The following is a 27,633-nucleotide window of genomic DNA, read 5'->3' on the forward strand; positions in this document are numbered from 1 at the left end:
GGCAGGACTCTTTGGAAAAGACAATAATGCTGGGAAAAATAGAAGGCAGCAGGAAAAGAGAAAGATCAACTATGAGAGGTATTGACTCCATAAAGGCAACCATAGGCATGAGTCTACAGAAGCTGAGCAGGGCTGTTGAGGACAGGACATTGTGGACATCACTCATTCATAGGGTCACCAGGAATGGGAGCTGACTTAATGGTACGTAACACACACTGAACTATACACTTAAAACTGGTTAAGATGGTAAGTTTTATGTTATGTGTATGTTACCACAATTAAAAATTAAAAACAAAAAAACAATAGCTGCTCAGTGGAGAATGGATTGGAGGGAAGCAAGAATCAAAAAGAGAGGTGAATGAAGAAGCCACTGACGTTTTCCAGGCAAGAGATGTTGATGGCTTGGACTAGAGTGATTGCAGTGGGAAGAAGGAGGAGACTAGAACTTTGACATTTATTTTGGAGTAGCACCACGGTAAGTCTTCCCTGATGGATTCTATGTGGCTTGTAAGGGAAAGAGACAGATAAGAAACCATTTCTGAGTTTCCGGCTACACAAATGGGTAGGTGGTGATGCAATATTTTTAGATGAGTAAGATGGGACAAAAACAGGTTTGGAGAAGAAACTAAAAGTTGAGTTTGGGGGCTGGCCCCATGGCGTAATGGTTAAGTTCGGCACACTCCACTTCAGTGGCCTGGGTTTGTGGGTTTGGATCTCGGACTCTGACCTACACCACTCAGCCATGCTGCAGTGGTGATCCATATACAAAATAGAGGAAAACTGGCAAGAGATGTTAGCTCAGGGTGAATCTTCCTCACTAAAGGAAAAAAAGTGGAGTTTGTCAGTCCCTTTCCTTGACACACACACACAGCCCCACACATACACACTACATACAAGACTGTATATGAAGCAGATTTTACTAAATTTTGAGGATTTACTCATAGCTCAAATAACTTAATTTGAATATTAGATATCACTATTAAAATACTTTTGGAAGTTGGAAAAATAAAAATAAAAATTAATTTTTGTTTATGTTTGCATAAATAAACACTGAAAAAATACCCTAGAAACTAAAAAAGAAATTATCTGTGGAGTGTGGGAGGGTGACATGGGATGGACAGGGACAAAAGTGGGACTAAGACATTTCACTATATGCCTCCATATTATTTTGATTTATGAATCATGAAAATGTTTTTTTTCAGAAAATTAAAATTAAAAATTAAATTAAATTAAAGACTCATTTAGACCCCCTCCATTGGGAATTTCTCAGTGGTTATGCCATCCTGCTGGATTCTGAATTCCCTTCTCTCCTCCCACTTTTCCTCTTTATACACTTGCTCTAGGGTTGAGTCCTTTCCTGCTCAATCTAGAGTTTTCTCATTCCCAATTAAATTAAACTCTCTTTTTCCCTACTCTCAAATTCTGCTCTGGGCCCACTTTTGCACATTAAAAACTCATAAAAGTGCTCATGTGAACAAAATACAAAGAGAGACATAGGAGTGGTACTTTAAATGCAATTCCTGCCCCACCATCCCACCCAGGACACAGAATGACATGGGCGTAGTCGGGAGGAGCTGTCCCTGAGGCTGTGATATCACAGAGAAGTTGGAAGGGAAGAAACCCAATGGGTGAGTGAAAGAATATCAAAGGCAAATTGTGCTTAGTAAACAACTTTGCTTGTTTCTCTAGATTCCTTGTGCCACCTTTGTTGGGCATGTATGTCCTAGATAAACTAATAAAACATATATTTAAAAAAACAAAAGAACAAATATCAAGTGTGGGACACGTTACTTTTAGGAAGACTAAGAGGTATCCTGTCAAGTAAACAGTTGGAGATCTTGTCTTTCTTATTAATAGTGATATTCCCTAAAATGGTTTGTGGTACACAGGAGGGTCTTAATAAATATTCGTTGAATAACTGAATGGATAGATGATGGATTGATGGACGGGTGATGGATGGACAGATGGATAGATGATGGATGGATGGATGGATGGATGATGGATGGATGGATGGATAGATGATGGATGATGGATGGATGATGGATGGATGGATGGATGATGGATGGATGGACGGATGACAGATGGAGGGATAGATAGTTGGATGGACAAACCAACAGTGCAGTGTCACTGCAGCCAAGAGAAGAGTCTTTTGAAGAAGTGGTCAACCTGTCTTGTGCTGTTTGTTGTGAGAACTCAATGAGTCAGCACAGACCAAATGATCATCACAGAGCAGCCAATCCCACCTACAGGGGTTAAAGCCCTAATTTTGTCCCTTCTCTCCTTCATTCTTTCATTCTTCCATCTTTCCACATGGAAAAGGTGGGGCCTTACACAAGATCTGCAGTCCCCTTTTAGAAGGCTCCTCTAGCACCATAGTCTACCCCGAGAAAGATAGAGAAGGCAAAGAGATAATAAACACCTGTCATCATCCATGTGCCAAACCTTTGAGGCTTTGGTGCCCTATTTTATTTCTGAGAAAAGACTATGAATGAAAGTGGCAACCTCGCCTTTGTTTCTTTTTGATAAAACTGGAAAACTTAATTGAGGATTATATGACAATGAAAGTAGAGTGGCCAACAGGGGCCTGGAACTTGACAAGCCTTCCATAAACAGCATCAATATTGAGGAAGACAATGGTAATTTCTTTCAGCTCTCACACTGTTCACAGTAGAGCTGGGAGAACCAAAAATCTCATATCTTTTGTTTCTAGCTATACATCCCTTATAGAAAAATGAAGACATTTATTTAGGCATTTTGTGCATTTTCTTTAAGACATCTGCATGCTCTTCTTCTTTACTGACCTAATGAGCTGGCATTTCTAGAAATTTCTCATATAGAAAGAGATGGCCTGTGGAAAGACTCCAGGCCTAGGGACTCAATGCTTGTTAGTTTGAAGGAAGAAAGCATGACTGAGAGAAGGAACAAAATTAGGGCCTGAATCCCTCCCTTAGCCCAATGAAAAGCCACTCAGCCCTTGATAGTCAGGACAAAAGAAAGCACTTCAGTGGATCCTCCCTGACCTCTTGTTCCAGGTAGAAGTTAGGATGCCCTTCCTTTCTCATTCTACCTCGTGTCTGTAATATCCCCACACCAGCACCCTCCACACTGCGTTGTTCTTTTTTGGTTGACACATTTGCCTCCCCCGTCAGACCGTGAGCGCCTCCCTCATCAGACTGTGCGTGCCTTCCCCATTCGAATGAGAGTCCCAATTCCCTGGGAATCTCTAGGGCCTGACACAAAGCAGGGCTCTGAACTCACTATTTCAGTTGGTGAAGAAGGAAGGAAGGAAGTGGGGAGGGAGGGAGTAGAAGACTATTGCAAAGCTGGATTCAAACCTATGTTGATCTGACTCCTAAGCCAGCCCCACACCATGTGGAAAAGATCCTGGGCACAGAAATCCTAGAAATGTGGGTGCCAATCAGGATCATAATAGTGATAATAATAAAAGCAAACCCTTATGCAGTATTTGCCATGGGTAAGGCTCTATTCTAAGCACCTAATCCTTACAACAGCCCCAGGAGGTAGGCACTCTTCTATAACCATTATACAGATGAGGAAACTGAGGCACAGAGGTTTGGCAGTGTGTTCAAGATCACACAGGCAAAATTCTTAAAAGTGACCTATAACTCACACCGTCTAATGCGGCAAAACAACGTGGGATCAGTTCTGTTACTGTAGCCACAAACTCACAGCACACAGGACCTGAAGTAGCTTAGGAATAACCTAGTCCAACCTCTGCCTTCTCGTGATGAGTGAGTTTAGGCGCAGGTGGCTGGTGGTTCCTAAGGAACTGTCTAGACTGGGGAAGGAAAAGGGTGGATAAAGCAGAGACAAGGAGGCAGGATCACGAGTGGATTGACTGCTGGGCTGCAAGGAACAGCATCGAGATTTTGAAATAACCCTGATGTGTTAATCTGGTTCTCTTAGATCTTGACAAGTCTGCAAGGTTAGCTGAGCTAATGGACTATTTAATTTCTTCTGATGCAGCAAATCTGGGAACCTATGAACACGATTCCAGGACATTTGCAGCTGATGCTCCAAGGACACACAGACTCACACACTGATGTGAGAGTGAGGAGCAATGTATTTCTCTCTGTTGGTCTCCTAAAAGAATTATTTTCCCCATGTATCCAAATCTCATGTATGAATAACACACCAATTGACCAGCACTAATCTCTAGTGAGCATTTACTTCATGCTGGGCCATAGGTGTCTTTCCAACCAGCCCACGACACTATTATTATCCCCATTTCACAGATACAGACGTGGGGACACAGAGAGGTTACATGAGTTGCCCAAGATCACACAGCTAGTGAGTAGTGCAGCCAGGATTTGAAGTCTGATAGTCTGCTCTCAACTCTTATTGCTATGACTATCTCCTAATTCTACCACCCGGTTATTTTTAGTCCCTGGTTAAAGAGCAGAGAGGACCACAGATCTGGAGGGAGCCAGACAGACACAGGATAACATCCCAGCCCCTGTGCAAGCTGTTTCACCTGCTGAGCCCCAGTGTCCTCATCTCTGTAGGGGGATATTGATATCTAACTCTCATAAATGTCAATCTCAAGATCACATATCGTGGATCTGCTCAAACAGCTTCCCACCGTATGCAAACCCATCACTCTTGCCTTTGACAAATGTAGAAGGTTGAATGTGTCTCCCAAAAAGATATGTTCAAGCCCTAACCTGATACCTGTGAATGTGGCCTTATTTGGAAATAGAGTCTTTGCAGATGTCATCAAGTTAAGACGAACTCATATTGGAGTAGGGTGGGTTCTCAAACCAATGATTAGTGTCTTTATAAGTGAAAGGAAAGGGAGATTTGGATACAGAGACACAGACATACGTAGAGGGAAGAAGGTCATGTGAAGAGGCAGGCAGAGAATGGAGTGATGGGTCTACAAGTCCAATGAATGCGGAGGATTACCAGCAACCACCAGAAGCTAGGAAGAGGCAAGGAAGGATTCTCCCTAGAGCCTTTGGAGGGATATGGCCCTGATGACACCTTGATTTTGGACATCCAGCCTTCAGAACTGTGAGAGAATAATCTTCTGTTGATTTAAGTCACCCAATTTGTGGTAATTTGTTATGGCCACCACAGGAAACTAATATAGCAAACAATGAGAGCTCGGTGCATGCATGAGTACTGTTTTCAGACAGATGGGACAAAGTCAAAGGCTGCGACCCATTCTTGCGTGCTAAGGAAAGATGTGCTCACAGGTGGATAGGAAACTACATGAAGGGTAGGGAGGACCATCCTTTCTCATATTTTTGCAAATCACACTCTTAGAAGAATTGAGAAGAAACCTCTGCCTCTCCTGGCTTCTCCCTGTGGGAGGAAGTGAATTACCTGATTGGGTTATGATGCATGTGCAACAGCCATTGGCCCACTTGATTGGATGGGCCTCCAAGAAGACAGGCCATGACCCCAGGTGGCTGGCTGGGAGAGTGTCTGTCTATGCGCTGGTCCCAAGGGCAGACTTAGTGGGAAGCATTACGAAGCTCATTGCTGCCCCCAGGGCCAATTCTGCTTTACCCAGCAGATGTAGCCTATATTTTGATCCTTCTCTGACTCCTTTGTCTATTTCTCAGTTGGCTCATAATTTAGAGGGAAAGGAGTGCTATAAATAAGCACACCCCCATATTCCAAAAGGAAAATTGAGACGAAGCCTTTGGGACATGTTGGGTATCACTCTGAGGTTAAACAGCCTTGGTCCAATCTCAGTTACTCTGCAGCCTGGGACCAGTATTGCAGGGTCTGGATGGCAGGAGAAAATACTAATAGCTATGGGATTGTATCCAAAGCTCTTGTTTTGCTCTGGGTAACAATTTTCTTATCAGTAAAATTAGAGGATTGGATTAATTCATCTGTAAATTCCTGAACACCTTTAACAGTCATTTTTTTCTAGGGCATGGAAGGAGATTTATTGCCAACACCATCCATCACCCTGTGAGATGAATTTCATGTGGCTGATGTCACAGGGAGAAGGCAAAGTATGAATTACAGTGTCTGATCAGATGCTCCTTCCCTCCAAAGAAGATCCTGGCTCTGTGCCTTTCTTTGCCTGCACAGCCTCCCCTCATGGCAGGGACTCCAGCTACATGAGCCAAGAAAGGGTAGAAGAAAACAAAACAAGCAAAGGGGACACCTGCAGTGACCGATTGGGTAACTGTTCCCAACAACTGTGAGGACCAACATGGTGGTCGGGACCATGAACTACGGAGCTAAACCAACTGGATCCAAGTCTTGCTCTTGCTACTTTCTTAGCTGTATGATCTTGTACAAGTCACTTACCTCTTTGAACCTCAGTTTTCTCATCTGTAAAATGGGGATTCAACATAGTATCTGCCTCATAGGGTGGCTATGAGGGCTAGATGTGCTTAGAACTATATCTGGCAAACAGTAAGCATTTTATATAAATTATTGTTATTACACTTGAATTCTTTGATCCAAAGAATGATCCTCTACTAAATTTGACAGCCTTGCAATGAGAAGGACATAATAATGAGACAGGAGATAAAGAAGATTCCTGGGACAAATTTCTTCCCTTTCCAAAGACCAAAACAGAGGAGAAGAGTCGTGGAGGCTGCTGTTCAGACCGAATTGTTTGAAAACACAAAGTGAACAATTGGGCTCAGGCAAGTAGTTATTGTCAATGAAGTCACCTGTTTTGAGAATTCAAAATGTGCTAGTTTCTATCAAACAAACACCCCTAATTATCAGCACTGCTGCACATCTACTGAATAGTTATAACTGATGTTCAAAATGATGTCCCTAACAAAAAATACCAGTCTTTTCTAGTATAATCTACAAAATAAATGAGTCTCAGTTTGCTTTATTGTTGATGTTCTTTAATGCAATATTATTTTTAGGAATTTGAAAATTTATGGGTAGAATTTATGCCTATCATGGGCATCTATCATTTTTGTCTGCTCTATGTTTCATCCCCTATTCTTTGGGGGAAAAGGACTCTATTCTATTGGGGAACTGATCCCCCACCTTCAACCAAGTGACTCTCATAGGGGCTGCCAATCACAGTTTCTTGAACCCATACCCCTCCACTCTAATTGGTGGAAACATGACCCAGAGTTTTGCAAGTAGTAGCCTCTTACTCTCTGAGCCACGGAGATTATGCAAGGTGTGAGTATGTGACCCAAATCGGGCCAATCTAAGTGCTTCCCTGGGATCTTTCAAACTGAAGTTGGTTGAGGAATAGATGGACAGAAGAAAGAGGAAAAAATATGTGATCCTGGGGCTGCTTGCATCCACAACCTCATCAGTATGGAGAAAGTCAGCTGAGAGAGTGAAAACAAAAAGAGAAGCAGAGACAAGCGATGAAGAGAGAAATCCCAGAAGGGTCCCATTCCTTGATTCCTACCGGGAGTTCCCACCCTCTCTGATGGGTGACTGTGTGAGCCATTACATTTCCCTCTTAGTCCAAGGTAGTTTAAGTTGGCTTTATGACACTTGAAGAGTTTGTCCGTCTGTCCATCCATCCATCCATGTATCCATCCATCCATCCATCTATCATCTACCCACTTTTTCAGTAAGTTAATATCTACTTAAAGCCAACCATGTGCAGGCTGTGTTCCAGGCACTGTTTCAGGTGCTGGAGATAAAGCAGTGAGCAGAACAGAGTCTAGCCCCTTGGTGGTCTTCGATCTGGTGAGGCAGGCAGACAAGATCATGCATAATATATTAGGTAATCGTCAGTGCCAACAAGGAAACTGAAGCAGGATCAAGGGGATAGAGACTGATGGGGCATGGGTCAGGGGTCAAGGAGGGTCATTTTCAGGGGGTAACACTAGGCAGAGTCCCAAATGAAGTGAAGGATGGAGCTATATGAAGATGTGAGATAAGAATTCCTGGCCGAGGGAGAACAAATGCCAAGATCACGTGTCTGTTAGATTAACTGAGCTCACTCTCTACTCCTGGGTCAAAAGGAGGGCACGACAACCACCTGTGCGAAGCCCAGTGTGGTCTGATAGACTCAGACAGACCTTGAAATCCCCACCTTGGCTATTTCTGTGTTTGGCTTAGGTGTTAAGTTATGTAAATACTTGAGTTCAATTTCCTCCTAAGTAAAATGATGGTAAATACTGCCTATCATTAAGTCACTTATGTATTCATTCAGCAAATATTTATGGAGCACATCCTATATTTCAGGCACAGTGTTAGCCTTATGGAACACATGGTCTAGAGAAGAAAAGAGAATTTAGAAACTATATATAAAATGAAGGCTGTATTAGGGAAGTGCTGAGTCCTACCTAAGGGCACCATGAGTGGGGCTTCTAAACTAGGTGAGAAGGGATGGGGGTGTGTGTCAACTGCCCCCATCTTCATAAGAATTAATTAAGACGACCTATGAGAAATGCTCAGCTCCTACTAAGCCCACACTAGAAGTTGGCTCTCTTCCTTCTGATTAACCTCAGAGTCATAGATCCTGAGAAAGAAGCATAAAATTATCAAAGCCAACCTCCCACCCATTGCAGGAAGTCAGCGGGGCTCAAACAAGTTTGCGTAAAGCAAAACACTCAGGACGGTCTTATCCTTGGTACCAGAGAAGCTCATCTCTCTGTTGACCCCTTGGGGGTGGATGGGAACAAGCAATAGTTTATAAGTGACTATGGGCTTGAGCTCTTTCCAACATGCTGACTTTTTTTCACCCCAACGCAGAACCAGGATCTGTTAAGTCACAGAGAATATAACTCTTTCCTCAGGCTGACAAATAAACAGATGTGTGGGCTACCTACGCTAGAGGGGGGACAAAAAGATGAACTCCAAATCTGATTCTGGCTATTGAGAAACAATAATAAAGGAAGATTGAAACACCAGTTAGCTGGCAGCCTGATGAAGAAGCTAACACTAAGGGGGAAAATGGTACATCAGGAAACATTAATCTAATGCACGTGCACATTGCCGACAAGTCTCTAGTCTTGTTCCCCACCTTCTTGGATACAGGAATTGATTCCTCTACCGACAATTCACTCTTCCTTCCTCCAGATCTCACTCTCCACCTCCAGGCTTCGCAGCTGCAATTGCTCCTGACATCTCACCTGCCAGTCCATCAGCCAAACCTATTTGCTCTCAGATCCAAAATGCTGCACCCCGAGCCTGGATGGGGGAGACTGAGCAGCTTATACAACTGACCTAGCTCTTCTTCTCTGAGCGGCATGAGCCAGCAAACACCCAGCGACTCTAACCCTGAGAAATCACGGAATGTGTGTTCCCTTTGCACCCCTGGCTGAGCGGGGAGTTCTTGAAAGGGGCATAAGTAAGTTGATGATCAGATTTCAGAAAGTCTTTTTTTAATACCAGAGAAGCATCTCCAGCAAAGCCTCAAAAGACATCTGTCTGGGCCCAAATTAAACCAGAAGTGCCTTATCCAATGCACAGTGATATTTTGCACGTACATTCCAATTTGGCTGAATTCTGTTCACATCCGCATAGAAAAGGCTATAAAGGCAGATTCAGTAATTCACTTGCAGTATCAGCACCTGCATGATTTAAAACCCTGTTGGTCACGAGAAAAGGAGGGGAAACAGCATCCCGTTGGGAGTCCTGAGACCTGGATCGTGTACCGCCTGGTGCTCAAGGGCTCTGTAACTTGGGGTGAGCCTGCCCTCTTTGGGGGCCTCGGTTTCTTAAAAGTACCTGGGAGAGGATCTCTGAGGTGTCTTCCTGCTCTGCCTCTGTGAGTTCTGAGCTGCTGCAGGTTCTCTAGCAAATGTCCCCTGACACTGTCACTGTCAGTCGTCCAGCCCTCCTCTACAGTGTCCCCAAACGCCTCCTACAGGCCAAACTGGGGCCAGGCAAGAAACGCTCAGTCCATTTGAAAACATGCACAGAGGAGACAGAAAGTCTGAACTGTTTCTGCATGTGAGTTGACTGGTGCTGTCTGTAACTGTTTCTCCCAGGACGGATTACGAATGGGATGGGGCATCATGGACCCCATTCAAGAGGACCTGACCCAGCTTCCCAAAGACCATCGTCTTCAAATGGTTCCCCTACAAGGTGGTCCAGGGTCCTGCCACCTCCTCTGCCCCAATTCTATCAGCTCCAGCAGGACAAGAGTTGAGCTTAGTGTCCAGGAAACTGATTGTGAGGCCTCACAAGTGCTTTGTCAACAATAATAGATTAAATATATATTTTTATATTTATTGCATATATTTATATTTATAAATATATAAAGAGTTTAAACTGATGTTTGCAACAGATGGTTGCAATCTTGAGCAGGGTCCATAGTCTCCCTGATATTGTGGCATCTTCTCGAGAGGGAAAGAGAAGGGAGGGATAGAGAAGTGCTCATAATTTGGAAGCTTAACCTGCCTCTGCAGCAGCCTGTAGTGAGCATGGTTTACTGAGGAAACCTCTGTAGTTGTGGGGATCACGAATTATAGTCTTGATTCACTTTTTGAAGAACCATCTGTGAGCCCAAGAAGCAAATGGAACAATACATAACAGAAATAACATGGTCTTGTCTTCAGATCTGAGTTTGAATTTTGGTCTTGCCACTCAATAGCTGTGTGACCCAGGGGGAATAACTCAACCTCTCTGAGTCCCAATCTCCTCAATCCACAAATGAGGAAACGAGGGCCAATCTTACATGGTGGTTGTGAGGACCAAATGAGAAAACACATGCAGAACTCCAGGCCCCAAATTCAGCCCCGAGGAGACACTCAACAAGTGGCTGTTGCTATGATCACTATTAAGTTGTCCCTGAGTAAACCCACATGAAGATGGCAGAGAATACGGTGGTCAGCAACAGCAGTGAGCCCCAAAACTCTCTCTGTGAGCAGCACGGCTGCCCAGGGACCCTACACCATATAGAACTGGACCCTCCGTCCCAAAACAGTGGTGCAAAGAAAGGGATGCGTAGTCAGAAACGTACCTGGCTCCTGCCTCCAGCTGTTCTTTCCTATGAGGAGATGAGGGAGAAAAAATAAACAAAGCATAAATCACATGAAACAGCTTCCCTTTCTCCCAAAATCTGCCCCAAAGCTCCCCTTTGATGAAGAGGAAGGAGCATTGTGGAGCTCCAGGACAAGATGGTGGGTGTGGAGGGGAACCAATGAGTGAGATGGTTTCCCCAGCCAGAACCCTGGCCCCCACTGCTATGGTTTGGCTCTGAGTTCTCATAGTTCTTCTCATTCAATCATTCATTTACTCATCCAGAAAATGAATGGTTATGAGCACCTATTCTGCCCCAGGCCTTGTTCTGGGTTGGAGTGATTTGTTTAGTGATGGGGACAGACCAGGAAATCAGGAATTTTATAATTTAGCTGCCACACACCCCATCACTAGCATCATCATCATAGTCGACATAATCATCATCACTAATATTTATTGAACAATAATTAATAGGCAGATACTATTTTAAGTGCTTTTTATGGGTTAACTCATTTAATCCTCATAACAACCCTATGAGGTGAGTATTATTATCATCCCCATTTTGCTGATGAGCAGACTGATGCACAGAGAGGTTAAGTAAATTGCTCAAGGTCTCACAGTTAGGAAGCAGCAGAGTCAGGATTCAAACCGAGGCCATCTGGCTCCACAGCCCACACTCCCAACCATGAGGCCGCAGGTGGTATGCACACAGTCATGACTCTGAGCCTTCACTCAGGCTTGCCTAGAATTCCCGTCCTCTTTTCTCTGTCTGGAACAGTCTTACTCATCCTTTAAGTTCCAGCTGGAGGGGCTGACTCCTCCTTGGGTTTCTCATCCAACTCCCCAAGGTCTAGACTGAGCTAATCTCTTCACATGTGGGATTCTACTCAGATCACGCTGTCTTAGAACTAGGTGGTGGTCCGTGAGCTGCTTGGGAGCAGAGCCTCTTTTTTTTCAGCTCTAAAATCTGGGCACCCCATACCCTAGCACATGATAAGTGCACCATAAATATTGAATGAATAAATGGCCCATCATTGGGATCCAGGTGTGGGAGAAATGGGGAGAGAATAGGCGGCATCATGATAGAGAAGTACAAGAGCCAGTTGGAGGGTTAAGAATTTCCAGTTCCTGGGCCAGCTCAGCTCCACTGTGACCTGGGGCTGGTCACACATCCTCTGGGTCCATTTCCCCACTTGAAGCCATGGACAGAAAAAGCTCTAAACTTCTAGTATTCTCTGGGCCTCTGACTCTAGGAGAAGCAGGGAAGGCAATAAGAGGAGAAGGAAAGGGTGAAGGACTGGGCTGAGGGAAGGATGGGAGCAGAAGGCATGGCAAGATCAGTGTTAGGGAGTCAGAGGCATCACTTTCCATTCCTTCTCACTCTCCAAGGCAACGATTTCATGCTGTCTCCTCTATTATCACACTTGCCTACCTCCCCACTTGCCTGCCAGCCAATGACCTTGACTCACCTCTCACTGAGATCTGCCTCAAGGTCCTACCACCAAATCAACAACCTCTTACACGTGTCCCCACCCACTGGCTTTCCTCTGTGCTGATGAATGAAGGGTCCACCCTCCCAATGAAGGCCAATTCTCCACTTTAGCTTCGGAGCCCATGCCCTCTACCCTGCTCTCTCCTCTAGTCCTGCCCCTCCCCACTGAATCAATCTCTCTCTACTAGACCCTTCTTGTCTGGCCCCACATCCCTCTGTAGCTGCCATCTGCACTCACTGTCCCTATGTGGTCATTTCCATGTCACTCTTTAGTTCAGATAAGCTGGCTTCTATGTCCACTACTCCAGTGAGATTGCTCTAGCCACAGCCCTGAAAAACTCCAAGTGACAACATCCTTGTCTTCATTACCTTGTGACAGGATCAGCACAGCTGACCCCTTCCTGGTCACTGTTATATCCCAATGCCAAACACAGTGCCTAGCACATACGAGATGCTCAGTTAATACTTGCTGAAGGGGATAAATGAATAAAAGGTCTGTAACTACATTCAGACAGGGCGTTCTAGCCCTGCTGTCACTAACCTGGTCTCTCCCAGGACGATAACTTGGGAGCTTACTGTCTTTCCTTTCCACTCTAACACCAATACTCCCTTCCAGCCTGGATTCAACCAGCAGAGACTGAACACCCACTATGGGCCAGGTACTGTGACAGGTACTTTCACACATTTTATTCAATTTGATTGTACAACAATCTTCAGAAATGGGTATTTTTATCCCAATAATGCTTGTCTTACTTTTACCCAGTTTTCTCCCTAAAAAACTTTTTCTTCCCAGAGATATAATGGGTTTTAGCATAAGACCTGGGTTCCAATCTCTGTTCCATCACTTCCTAGCTGGGTGACATTAGGCAAGCTAATTAATCTCACTGACGCTCTGATTATTCCCCTATAAAATTGGGGTTATGAAAAATGGAGTTACCCATTCTACTTATCTTCCAGGACATTCTAAAGATTAAATGAGATAGCATGCATGAAAGCAGAACCAGTGTTGTTTGGCCATAGGGAAGGATTACTGCATGTGGTCCCCCTTCTCCATTTCTAAGCACCCCAATAATCTTGACCCTGGTCATAAAAGGAACAAGTCCTGGTTACACAATGAATTAACCGGGTCATCTTGGTCAAGTAACTTCTACTTCTTGGGCTCAAGTCTCCTCATCTCCATTTTAGTTCTAATATCTAATGATTCCAGAGGTGCACTGTCCAATATGGTAGCCAATAATTACATACGGCTATTTAAATTAAGATCAAATAAAATTAAAAATTCAGTTCCTCAGTTGTACTAGGTACAGTCAGATGCTCCATAGCCACAAGTGACTAGTGGTTACCATATTGGACAGTGCAGCTATAGATAATTCCACCAGCACTTTTAGAAAACCAATCAGTGTGCATGTTCTTCTGTTGATGGAAAGCAATGTCTGGTTTTTAATGTCTGCCCTCTTCTCTGCTTGCACATAAGAATGTACAATCTACCATGCCCCCAGTATCTTCCCGTACCTTCTCAGACTCCTACCACCTACTTGTACTGAGTCTGCATGGTCTCTACTGGCCAGCAAATCAGAAGACCTAGGTTTGGTCTCAGCTATGCCCAACATGATGTGTGGCCTTGAGTAAGTTCCTGAGCTTCTAGGGGCCTCAGTTTTTTCTCATATAAAATTGGGATTGGACTTGAAACTCTCTGAAGTTCTTTGCAATTCAAAAATAATGAGATTATCATTTTAAGTAGTAATAAAAGAAAAACAAAAAGGCAACACCATCCTCCATCACTGCTAGCCCCAGACATATATATTTTTGCAAATTAACAAAGGACTACACTGAGCTGGAAACTGATATGGCACCACTCCTAGGAGTGGGCTATACAACTTCATCCTTCAACATCTTTTGGAGTAAGGTAAAATGGTGCTGCCACCATGGAACACAATCTGGCAGTTCCTCGAAAAGTTAAGCATAGAGTTACCATACGACCCAGCAAGTCCACTCCTAGGTATATACCCAAGAGAATTGAAAACATACGTCCACACAACATGTCCCTGAACGTTCATGGTAACATAATAGCCAAAAGGTGGAAACAATCCCAATGGCATCAACTGATGAATGGATAAATAAAATGGGGCATGTATCATGGAATTTTATTCAGCCATAAAAAGGAATAAAGTTCTGATACACACGACCACATAGATGAAACTTGAAAATGTTACGCTAAGTGAAATAAATCATATTAGAAGATTTAATTTTTATATGAAATGTCCAGTTTAGGCAGAAGAGAGGGAGAAAATAGATTAGTGGTTGCAGAGACTGGGGGAAAGGAGGAACCAGGAGTCACTGCTAAAGGGTACAGGGTTTCTTTTTGGGTTAATGGAAATGTTCTGGAATTAGATAGTGGAAATCGATGCCCAACTTTGTGAATATACAAAAACATCACCAAATTGTTGATTTTGAAAGGGTACTTACGGTATGTGAAATCCTCTTATGGTATGTGAAATGTATCTCAATAAAGTTGTCATATTTTTTTAAAGCATAAGTGAAAAACAAAAAACCTTTAGGAGGCAGGTGAGGACACACCAGTGTATTATCAGCTATCTCTCTGCCATTAAACATATGGAGTGGGTTGTAATTCAGGGACATTCTTTTCCCAAGGGACTGCCTTGTTTCAGAATGGTTGCTAAGTGAATTCTCTAGTGACTTTATACTTTTTGTCCTTGAAATAAAGAAAGAAAGAAGTGTTCTCTCTTAGTTTAAAAGCCCTTCCAATATCACAGCAGCTGTCTGCAGCACAATGTAGTCCTCCAAGTCTCTGACAGCTAGGACAATGCCTTATTTATAATAAATTAACCCAAAAGAATGGGCCTATTGCCAAGACCTTGGGATGCAGAGCAAAAAGAAATCATCTTGGTTCTGCGTTCGGTGTGGTTGCACATGTTCTTGTTTTTGAGTTCAAGGTCACTCTGTTCTCTTAAGAGGACACAACTTGCCCATTGTAAGAAGACTCTTGCTATCCAAAAGAAGGCTGATACTATCCCAAAACCGAAACGATTATAGCAATAATAAAATTTTAATATCAAGAGGAATCACAAAGGTCATCTTCTGAGGAAGTAAAGCTAATTACAAGTAAGAAGACACAGTCAGTAAACCCAAACTTTTCCTTGTTAGTGTTTTTGAGTCGATTCTGACTAATAGTGACCCTGTGTACAGCAGAGTGGAACCCTGCCTGCCTTGTCTTCTGCGCCATCCTCTCACCTTCCAGCACTATAGCAGACAATGCTCTGCTGCTGTTTATAGGGTTTTCTTGGACAATTTTTTTGGAAGTGAGTGGTCAGGTCCTTCTTCCTGGTCTGTCTAGTCTGGAAGCTCTGCTGAAACCTGTCCACCATGGGTGACCCTGCTGGTATTTGAAATCCTGGTGGTAGAGCTTTCAGCATCACAGCAACAAACCCAAACTTTATCATTCATTTATGGAAGCCTTGCTTCTTCTGTCTCCTTAACTCTTCCACAGGTCATTACTCCCTGAGGTTTTTTCCCTTCTGCTTATTCCTTCCAGGTCTTTCATCTCCTTTTCCGTCTTATTGCTTCTACCTTGGTCTAGGACCTCATTTCCTGTTACCCGGAATCCTGCAATCATTGCTATCTGACCTCTTTGCCTAGAATCTTGAGTCTGTCCAATCCATCCTCCTCACTTCTTCCTCTCATCTTCCTGAAATACAGATCTGATCATGTCATTCTCTGCCTCAAATGGTTTCTCTTCACTTCAGAATCAAGGTTAGATTCCTTTGCAAGTTACCTGTGACGTTCCCTGGGCTGGCCCAGTGCTTAGCATATATAAGGGGCTCACAAATATTGGTGACTGAATGCCCTGAATAGAAAGTGGCGCCTGCCACTAGAACCTTTTGAGAGCGACAACATGAGAGACGGCAACGTGGGAGAGGTGAGCAGGGGCCTGTGGTTTGGGGCCCTGTGGATCATGGTCAGGTTTTGGATTTTATGCTCTTTGTCATGGTCATCCACTGCAAGGTTTTATGCAGGGAAACGGATCATTAGAACCCAGATCTTGTGAATTCCCATAAATCTTTACCATAATCTGGTTATGGGAGAGGACGGATAATTGAGGCTGAGTTCAGACAGTGGTGGGAGGTTCAATAATGAGTGAGTGTGAGGGTGGGATGGTGACAGAGGGAGCCACCCATCTAGTACTGGGTCACGCTATGGTCCATGAAACCAAAGCAGAAACATGGTTCAGAGCAGCTGACAGCTCCAGGTATGAGGCTAAGTGTCCCTCTTTCCAACTCAAGTGTTCTAGCAGTCCAGCATTCTATCCACACGTTTAAAAATCCGAGCTCAGAATCCCGGTATCTAAAACCTGGAAAGGAGTAAACTGTTTCAGAAGCCCAAGTAGTGAAAAGATCATGGACTTTGGAGGCCTCTGGATGTGGCTGACATTAGCCAAAATGTCCAGAGTTTCTGAGCTCATCTGCGAGGAGAGCCTGGTGATACCAACCATTCAGCCCATCTCCAGTGTGCCCTGGGCAGCCACTGTGTCAAAATCACCGGGGGCATCTGCTCAAGAGTTTTTACCACTTCAACGCCATCGGAATTGCTGAGGGTGGATGAGGGATCTGCGTTTTCACAACCCCCCACTGATTTTAACGCACCTTAACTCTTGAGAACCTCTGACTCATTTCATAGGGTGCCTGTAGGATTAAATGAAATATGAACTTGGATCTTTGGAACCTATTGGACATCCAATAAATATTAATTTTCCTCTCCCTTTTATGGGTGCTGGCCATAGGAAGAGGTTTTGATTTTTTCCTGAGACCATTAATTTAATCTCCCACCTCTGAGAACACAAACAACATCTCTGGATTGCCCAAGGACCCTTTCCACCTGCCCTTTCCCAGCGTCCAGAGTGGTCTGTGGGTGTAGGCCATGGCCGGGTGGTGGTGGCCTCCTGGATTGCTAGGGTGGCCCATTGCACTGGCTCCCACTTCCTCAGCCTCTGATCCTGCCCAAACAACGACGAGACATTTCCTTATCAGCCACACCACACTGTCTAGCTGGAACTCGTGGTGGCACACTGGGGTCATCTGTGGAGCTGTAAAAAACACTGATGCCTGGACCCCACCCCTGGGGATTCTGATTTAATTAGCCTAGGGTGTGGCCTGGGCATCGGGATCTTTTAAGCACCCAGGCGATTCTAATATGCGGTCCAGACTGGGAACCACTGCCCTGAAGGACACCCTCTAGGAAACTGTGAAGGCCTAAGGCACAAATACAGACCCATGGGAGGGATGGTCTGGCATGCTCTGAGCGTTCAGATGAGTCACCACTTGCCTGAAGAATGGAAAAGAGACGACTGATTCGTAGAACCTCCATGTCGCCACAAGGTCAATCCTGTTGGGGTTGGTAGCGTAATACCTCCAGGCAGCCTGAGGAAGAGAAAAGAGGGGCAGGAAGGACCTGGTATCACATGAAAGTGTCATAGAGAATCCCCAACATCAGAACATTTGTTAAGTCCTTGACTCCTAAGAGTTTAAATGTGCACTGAGGTAATATCCAGAGAAGCTGGGATTCTTGGCTTTTTGTAGCTCCTTTGGGAAGAAAACCTTCCTTGACCCCATCATCTCGAAGCTACAGTTGGTGTTTTGGGGGAGGGCGTGTGGGGGGTGAACTGCAGTGGAGGGAGAGGAGGGGGTTGGGTCTAAAATCCCTGAAAGGAGCAGGGACTTCTCTTGCCACAAGGCTCCTTGAGACTTCTGAAATGTAGAAAGACACACAGTCTTTTGGGCGACTTCTGGGTGCAAGACAGAGTTGGGGGGGCGGTTTGATTCTAATATACTAGAACTTCTGGGATACTGTGATGGTTTGGGGTTTAGGGGGATAATGGAGCAGACTCTTAGAGATTGCGACTGGCCTAGAAATTACAAAATGTAGGATAACATTGTGTACTATCCTGTATCAGATCCAGAGAGACTTTCACCACAGCTGGAAACAAGTTCACGAGGGGCTGGTCAGGCAGACATTCAGTCCCATGTGGCTATAGCCAGGACACTCTACTTTCCTATTCTCTGTGCTCCCACCAGCCCACGAAACCATGAAGCAGGAACTCCCTCTGAAGTAAAAGAGGAATCACTTCTGCCTTTCTCATCATCTCTCACTATCGTCCCCCAGCCCATGGTAAGGAGAGTGATGGAGATGGAGAGCTGGCAAGAGACCCACATCTGCTGGCACATGACTGTCTACTGGGCAGAACAAATGGAGAGCTGTTCAATATTCTGCACACATAAGGCATCTCTTCCTTTCTTGGCTTATGAGCTCTCTATCCTTGGCAGATGTGAAGGGCCATATCTCCTTGTAGCTGATTGTCTAAGCACCTGGCCTCTAGGCTGACTCTTGCTTGTGGGTTCCTAGGCCAAGACTGGGGTGGGGAGTAGGAGAAGAAGCCTAGTATGGACCTAGGTCCAAGTCAAATTCTCCACTCCAACATTATTAGTAAAACAGCTGATGGCTTGATCCCGGTCTGAGTCCTGTTTCTATTTTCTTGATTGGTTTAGAACTTGAATGGGAGAGTGATGGGACTGTCACTTTCAGTACACACAGAGACAGGTCACATAGATAACCACAGAAACAACCCAGAGCCATCACCAGCAAGCACGGGCTTAGATCCTGTCCCCGTTCACGGGCATTCCCATTCCTGTGCAAACACACACACACACACACGCACACACGCACACACGCACAGCCACACGGGGATCCTAGTCCCTTCCAGTTCGCCCCCAGGCAGACGGACCTGAATGAGCTCAGCAGCCGGCTTCCTTCTTTTCTCGAAGTGCTTCTGACGGTGCTGCTCCTGCACCTTGAGTGCCAGCCCGGAGCCCAGGATGCCCTGGAGGGAGAAGCCAGACCCCAAAGTGAGCCCCACCTGGAACCCCACCCCCACTCCGGGGCCCCACAGTAACAACACTGAGCGGAGGGGAGAAGGGGAAAGAGCCCTTCCTGCTCTTCCAGTGGGTAGGGAACTGGTTACGTGGAGCCTTGAAGTCAGGAAGGCCTGGGTTCAGCTCCTGACTCTGCCCCTTCCAGCCATAAGACCCTGGGCAAACCTGCCATCTGCTCTATCTCAGTGCCTTCCCCAGGGAAGAGGGATAATAGTACCTACCTCACAATGTTGTTAGGAAAAAATATCAGGTAATGTACAGGAACTGCCCAATAAGGAGTATGGCACAGAACAAGCGCCCAGTAAATGTTAATGGAGTTAAAAAAATATTTTAGTTGCTTGAATGGTCACGTGAGACTTTTACTGTAGCTAGAATCTTCCAGAATTGTGATTTGCTTTGATTTCCAGGTCAGACTCGCATGTGGATTGAATGGGTGGAAGCACACACTTTTCAAATTGAAAGAGAACTCAGAGACCGTGTAGCACCCCCATAGCCCCTCACCTGTTTGCACAGAGGAGGAAACTGAGATTCAGAATGGTCATATGCCCAAGGTCAAACAGCTTGGAAATAAACAGACAAGGTAGGGCTGCAACGGAGAGAGAACACGGCCAACAGGTAGAGGAGGAATTGTTATTTAAGAAGGTTCCTTCTAAGCTTCGTGATTAATAGCCGGGCTATAGAACCAGCAGCCTTGGGATCCCCGGCTCCACCACCCAACAGCCTTGTGCTGCAGAAACTTTACTAATCCAATTAAGCTTTGGTTTTCTCCTTTAGAAAAAGGAGATAAATACAGCTCCAAACCCATAATGTTGTCATGAAGATTAATGAAGTGATGTAGATAAAGCATTTGGCATGATTCCAGCGCACAGTAAGTTGAACAAGTGCTATTTATTATTATCGTTAGTATTACACTTGTGGGCACTGGGCTTTGGGAAGTTATTCTATCGTGGGTCACGACTTACTCTTGAAGGAAATGCGTATTTTTACATAAATTAGTAAATGATAGGGCAGGGGAAGGGAGCTCACATATAAGAAGGAGCTGCCATGTGCAAGGCACTGGAAATACACAGGGAAAGACACAATCCCAGCCTGCAAGGAGCTCACAGTCTTCCGGGGAGGCAGATATGGAAACATGCTACCCCAGCACGGGGTCAGAAATGCCTTAGTAGAGTTATGCCCAGAGGAAGGAGCAACTGACTCAGCCCAAAGAAGGCAGCATTGAACCTGGGTCTTGGAGGAGTCCACGTTCGGAGGGGTCACTCTGGGAAAGGAAGCAGCGCAGCCTATGGCAGAGCAGCAGGAAACCAAGCATAAGGGGGCGCTGTTGAGATGACAGGGCTGGAATTGAGGATATGACAGGATGGAAGAGGAGGCTGGAAAGTTCAGTGAGGCCAGGCGGTGAGGGGGTCCTGCATGTCACCCTAGGGAGAATGTAGAAGGTACTTACCGCTGGAAGGGCGAAAAAGGAGACGCCAATTAAGGAAAAGGTGGCTGCAATCAGACGGCCTTCCCACGTTTTGGGTGTCTTGTCTCCATAGCCAATGGTGGCCAGTGTGATCTGAGGACAGAAGAGTTCAGACATGGGACTTCCCAGGGAGGGGGACATCAGTGACCGTCCACTGAGCTCCACCTGTAAGCCTTTGGTACTACTTGGGAATGTTTTTCCCAAGCAAGAAAAGATACCAAGTACTAACTTATATGGGATCCCTGAGACAATGCCTATTTCTAAGTTAAGGATCACCTATCTATAGTTAATCAGTCAACAAATTCTTCAACAATTGCAAACGTGTATGTGCATGTACATTCACGTGTGTATTTGCATATGTGTGATTTTGTGTATAGCCGTGTTTCTGAATATATGTGTGCTTGTGAGTGTATTTACGTGTATTGTGTGATATGTGTGCATGTCTAATGTCCACGCACACATCTGTTCTGGTGTTTATGTTCACATGTGTAGGCTATCAGCGCACATGTACCTATGAACACGAAGGCAGGATATCAGAGCAGTTAAGAGCGTGGCCTCTGGAGCCCAACCGCCTGCGTTCAAATCCCAGGTCAATCACTAACTGGCTCAGAGATCTTCCTTGAATTCATTATTTAACCTCATCATGCCTCAGTTTCCCCATTTTTAAAAAGGGGCTCATAATAAGAGTTGTTTGAGTTTAAAATATGTTAATAAATGTAAAGTGCTTAGAGCAATGCTCCAGAGCAAAGTAAGCCTTCGAGAAATGCTGGCTTTAGTCCCACATGTCCCTTTAGGGTGTGGGGCTGTGCATCTCTAGGTGTGTTTGAAGGTCTGTGTGCATGTGTGTGCATCTGCCACTGTGTTGGTTTGTACATGCATGGCTTGGCTGATAACAGCCTACAACTAGAGAGGTAAGGTCCGTGAGTGACCGTGGGATCAGACTGTTCAGAGCCCTGACTTCTTATAAACACATGGCAAAGCCTGTTCCCAGGGCACACCCTGCAAGGGGGCTCCCAGAGGTGAGTTCAGAAAGGGAGGAGGCCTACTCTCACCTGGGATTGCAGAATGCAGCTGCCCCACTGAGCAGGCCCACACCATGCCCTCCACCTCTCTCTGTCGCTAACAGTCAATCCCCAAGTGGGGGGCCTTCAAGGTGGTGACTCACCAGGCCCCACCAGAGGGCATCTGCGTAGGTCTCAAACTCCTCTCTCATCTCTCCTCCTTGTGCATCTGGCACATCTTTCTCAACCAGGTAGACAAGAAATGAAGAAAGGATGAGCGTCAGGAACCCAATGTACCAGGCGGTGATGAGCTCCTGGGAGAGGAAGCAGTGGACAAGGGAAGTGGTCACTGGGAGGTCACCGGTTAGATGCTGGAGTCCAGGTTTACCAGCTCTGTGACTGTGGGCCAGTTACTTACCTTCGCCGATCCTCCCCTCCCATCCCTGTAAACGGGATCAGTAATACAGTCACCAGTGTATGGCTCTAGGAGGAAAGGAGGATTCCTGCCTTAGGGTGACCTCGATATCACAGACCAAGAGGCTTCTCAGGACGGCGAGAAGGTAGGAGGAACTGGCCGCTGCCGCTGAGACAAGGCTCAGGACTCAGGAGACTGGATTCTACGCAGGACTGGGCAGAGCAAGGAGCAGCTCAGTCCCACTGGGAAATCGACAGCAAGGGGAAGTGAGCGCGGCACAGCAGACAGAGCTGTGGACAGGGACCCAGCCTTGCCACCAATTTCCCGTGTGACCCTGGGCAAATTACCCCTCCTCCCCAACCTTGGTTTCCTCATTTTTCAAATGAAGGGAATGGACCACAGAGTTCCAGAAAGTGCCACGTGTACCACTGGTGGAATGCAGAGAGGCATTTTTTATGTTAAACAGTCACATCTTGATTCAAACCATATTAAAAATTAGCATAAATAACATAAAATCTATCATATCATGGATATTATCACATGACAGACCAGGACATATGAGTAAGTAAACAAGAATTAAGTTGATTTAAAGAAAAATGTTGAGGAATAGTAAGGATGGTGCAAAGATATGGCAAAGATGGGCAGATCAAACACCCTGACCAAGACAATCCCTAAGCTTCTTTCTATTTCTCTCTTTCTACTCCAGTTTCAATGTTTCGCATGGCAGGTTGGGCTAGACGAAAGTCAAGGTTGTTGGCGAACACGGTCTGGAGATCAGGCCCGTCATTCCTGCTGAGTCATCACAAAGTTGTTCACATCGATATACTTCTTCTATCTGACCATCTGCGGCCAGTCAGCCAGCCTTCTGGGTCAACGGAATCTTGCAGACATGGCTGCTTCCTGCCTCCCTCCGAGCCTTTGCTCACATTGGTCTCACTGCCTGAACTGCCCTTCCCCACTGGCCAACCAAACTGCGTCGACTCATCTTCAGACTCACAACACCTCCATTATGAAAGTTTTCTGAGTATTTGCTCACCCAACTAGAGATAGAGCTCATCTCCATTTTCTAAACAGACTTCTCTAATCTCTCACACTTCATTATGCTCATCTGCTTATAGCTCTGGGTCCCCCACAGCATCATGTGCCTGGTGCACTCATGTGAGTTTGCTCTACAGCAAAGAGAGAGGTTAGTGGAGATGGTGCAGGCAATCCAGCCAGCCATTCCCTTGGCGAGGGTCTGCCCTGCTGGAGGTTGGAGAAGGGAAAGGTGAATTGGATTGTCCCTCCCCAACACCTGTCTGAGCACGAGCCTCTTGCCTTGTTGAGTGCGGTTCTAGCGTCCCTGTGTTTTTTCATACCCTCTGGCCCCTAAATGTGAGTTAGAAGTTTTGTCTGGTGCTTAACCAAGGAAACAGCTGTCTGTTTATGTGCACACAGAAAAACTGGCTGTGTTGGATCATTAAGAAGTGATTATCACGGTCATTGATGAGGAGTGAAAATGTGTCCCAAATCTGTGCTTTGCAGTCATTTAAAAGGCTATTCAAGGTGATTCCAGTTTACACAATTTTTGCCAGCAGCTCTGTGGCAAAGCCTGTGACTGTCTCCAATATCCACGGCTCCTGTACGTGCCTGTGGGCCCCTGCAGTCAGACTGAGGCTGAGTGACTGGGGTCTAGCCAGTGTGGGGGAGTGATGGAGCAACTCCCTGCCTGTTCCTTTAATCCATTCTGCAGGATGCCCTAGGCCCCTCTTCCCTTGCCTCGGGGACTCAAGGCTCATTTTCAAGACAGACGAGGGCCACACAGCCCACACCAGACACCATGTGAGCTAGAAGATGTCAACGGTTTTGTGCTAGGTCTCGGAGATTCCAGAGCTCCTTTGCTCTGCAAGCAGAGCTGGGCCTATCCTAACGGTAAAAGTCTAACCCTGTGTAACACGGGCCTCCACTCTGCATCTCTGACTCCCAGAGGGACCAAGCATGGAACTTGGTTGGCCCAGACACACATGTTTTGAATGAATGAATGAATGAAGAAATGAATTGATAAGTGCTTATTCACCAGGATCAGAGAAGGAACTGCTCTAAGCTCTTGCAGTTCATAAATGGAGAAGCTGGACTCACACCCAGGCACGTGCTAACCTCCTAAACACACCGCCTGCCCTAGAAGTGAGGGCCAACTCGGCAGCGGCTCTGCAGTTTAGGAACAGCGAAAGGCTAAGAGCGCGTCTAGTGGGGACCGTCAGGGACAACGATGGGACATAGAGCTTGACAAGCAGCTTCTTTTTCCACCTTCAGTCTCCCACCACAGAGATGTGATGTCGTCTTGAAGTTCTGCCCCGCTGTCCTCAGCTGTGGGGTCTGGCAGTGGTGTGGACCCATCTCTTCCCAGGAATTCCATGGCAAACATCCATCGGTCATCTATTCTAATCTGAGGGAACACAGGACCAGGACCTAAACCAGCCATTTTTCGCCCCAATTTCCACGAGAGCTGGGAACCAGCTCAGCTCCACGGATACAAGCTTAGGTGTTGCTAACATGTCCTCTGATAAAAGATAAGACAGCAGGTCAGGCAGAAGAAAGAACTCTCGAGAGGATGCTCTGACCTTACCGAGTCTGCGGCCAGAGGAGCACCGACACGGAATAAACGTGTATGGCAAGAAGTTGCATTCTAAGGTGAGACTCCTAAATTTGTATTAAAATTTTTAATTTAAATTAAAAATAAAATTAAATTAATTAAATTAAATTTGTATTTCATTTTACTTACATATTTATTTGTACTGTTTGTGAAGAAGAGCATATTTGGAATTATAAACGCTACCATTAATGAACACCTACTATTTACCAGGCACTTTGATGTACCTTTTCTTGTGTGAGCGGCCAGAAGGATTCATGTTTCAACCATCGAGGAATTTTGCACCAAGTTGCTGTCTGACTCCTAAGCTCATATTCATTCTACGATGAGATACCACCTCAGAGGAATCCATCCCCAAGGTATGTGGGTGTGTCCCTGGGATGTAAGAACCAGGAGCTGTGTGGGTGTGTGCTGGGGTTGCCCAGTTGGGGGTGGCATGGTGATGTGAGCACTTCGAAGGAAGACTCTGAGCTCCCCAATGTCAACTTGCCCCAGGGTCACTGGCTTAGGTGCAGTTCCCCAGAAGCAGAGCCCGAGACAGGGATGCAGTGCATGTGACTTACCTGCATGTGATTACTGAGAAATGGGGTTCTCAGGAGAGAGGGAGTGAAGGGAGCCAGACAGGGCAGGAGAAGGAGCTAAGCAAGGATGTGGTCTCAGCTGAAGCCTCCTTCCGCCTGATCCCATGGGGAGCTCCTGAGTGTGAATTGTTCCACAGGGCTGGTCCCAACATGAAGAAAGGTACCCTGTGTCAGTTGGTCATTAGCTGTGGGCTTCCCTGATGTGAGAGGAGGAGCATAAGGATGATATAACCTCCTGGGCAAGGCAGCTCTCTACTTATCCAGAGACGGGGACAGCTGGGAGCATTGGCTGCCGACTCTCACAGCAGCTGAGGGATGGGCACATCCCCCGAGGAAAGGATATTTGGGCAGGGCACCAACAGTATCCATTGTACCCACTAAGCTTGGCACAAGAAGGCACTCTCTTGGTGATGGAGGCAGCCTTGACTTTATCCCCTGAAAACGCCTCCCCTGGGGGTACTTTGCTCTGATTTCTCCTGCACTGGCCTCTGATGGATTTTTCCTGCCTGAGCTGAGACACACAGGTTTTCCTTCATTTCTCCAGGGTCCAGCCAAGGCAGGGATGTTAAAACAAAGTGGTACCACAGGTTTGGGCAAACTAGGAAAGAAACACAGGGAGCACCAGGCTGCAGATACACTGGACTCCACCCCCCTGGGTTTCCATGCCTGCTCAACCACATGGGACTCTGGGAGAGATGGGACCCAGTTGCACCTCTGCTAGCTTCTGATCTTTGGAGAGGAGAGCACCACCACGACCAGCAGCAAACACTGAACGTGGGCTCTGCAGCTGGACTGCTGGGTTTATGTCCCACCACGTGACCTTGGGCAGGTTGCTTTCTCTTTCCCTATCTGCTTCTTCATCAGTGAAATGGGATAACAATAGAGCCTGACTCCTAGGGTGAGCTCGTCCACGTCGAACACTAAGTTCTAGGCACTGTGCTTCCGGCTACACCATAACAATAGCAGTAGAACAATTTCTATGAGCTGGGTGTGTCCTAAGTGCTTTTCATCCTATGGGGTGAGTGCATTATCATTCTCATTTTATAAATGCAGCAACCAAGACCCAGAGAGGTTACAGAAAATCCCAAAGTCACACCAGTAGAGTTTGGAGTCAAACCAGTCTGTGGGACTCCCGAAACTTTCCCTCTCATCCTATGCTGCCTTGCATTAGCTCATTTCATCCTCTCAACAATCCAGAAGCATAGGCGTTATTATCCCTATGTTAGAAATGAGGAAACTGAAGGTCAAAGAGTGTTGAGTGACTTGGCCAAAATCATCTGCATATGGCGGAACTGAGACTTAAGCTCAGATCTAGCTTGCTGCAGCACATCTGCTTATGCCCTCGTCCTCTTCCTGCTCCTCCTCCTCCTCATCGTCATCATTGGCCTTGGCAGAATGACCACCTTCTGGGGACACTGTAAGGGAGGGGATGCCACGGAAGGGCACAAGTGGGTGAGAAGCCCACGTGGTCTCGTGGCTTCTCCGTGGCACTTACTTTGCTGTGGGCACAGATGGCCGAGCCCAGGAGCTTCCAAGTGCCGCCCCTCCGGTCCATCCGCAGCATGCGCAGGATCTGCAGGAAGCGCAGGCTTCGCAGGGAGGTGGCCAGGACATTGCCCTGGTTTCCCACGGCAACCACCGGCACAGAAGCAATCAGCACGAAGATGTCTGGGAAAGAGGGCAGGGAAGTGGCAGGGGAGAAAGAAAAGAAGGTCAGGCAAAGGCAACGGAGCCACCACAGGCACCGTCTGCGGCAGATGAGCATGTGCCAAGCTTGTCGTGATAAATCGTGACATTAACCACACGTGGTAAGTAGGATTATTCTCCGTGACAGACGAGGGAGCAGAAGCTCTGAATATGAGTGTCTTCCCAAGGCTGCACGGCCTGACGTGCTTGAGTTGGGATTGGAGGCAAGCCTGTTGGACTCCCATGCTCTTTCTAAATCCCAGGGAAGTGACTCCCCAAGGCTCCCCAGGTGGCACTTGAGGGTCGCTCTCAGGCAGGGAGGGGATCAGGCTGCCCAGGTTGTGGAGGTGAAGCCTGAAGCTGAGACATTGTTTTACTGTGGGTTTCCCCTAAAAGCAGCACCTGAGACAGGGACTTGGCTGTGGGTAATTTTTTGGGAGATGATGCCAGGAAGCAGAAGTGAGAGGAGAGGGAGGACAATGAAGGAGAAACAGCCAGCGTAAGGGGTGTTATGCGGGTCACCGCTGGAG

General features: G+C 46.2%; 1 protein-coding gene across 1 annotated transcript in view; it reads right to left on the bottom strand.

Annotated features, from left to right (window-relative positions):
- KCNQ3 (potassium voltage-gated channel subfamily Q member 3) overlaps window positions 1-27,633 on the bottom strand; it is a 307,393-nt gene that overhangs the window by 16,376 nt on the left and 263,384 nt on the right. Inside the window, exons 4-9 of the mRNA XM_058564950.1 lie at window positions 26,913-27,085; window positions 21,957-22,106; window positions 20,774-20,884; window positions 19,179-19,274; window positions 17,723-17,817; window positions 10,892-10,918 (exon numbers count right to left, since the gene is read on the bottom strand). Of these exons, the coding sequence (XP_058420933.1) occupies window positions 10,892-10,918; window positions 17,723-17,817; window positions 19,179-19,274; window positions 20,774-20,884; window positions 21,957-22,106; window positions 26,913-27,085 (652 nt within the window). The remainder of the gene's footprint in view (window positions 1-10,891; window positions 10,919-17,722; window positions 17,818-19,178; window positions 19,275-20,773; window positions 20,885-21,956; window positions 22,107-26,912; window positions 27,086-27,633) is intronic.

Source organism: Diceros bicornis, chromosome 21, assembly GCF_020826845.1.
Source record: "Diceros bicornis minor isolate mBicDic1 chromosome 21, mDicBic1.mat.cur, whole genome shotgun sequence".
NCBI lineage: Eukaryota > Metazoa > Chordata > Mammalia > Perissodactyla > Rhinocerotidae > Diceros > Diceros bicornis.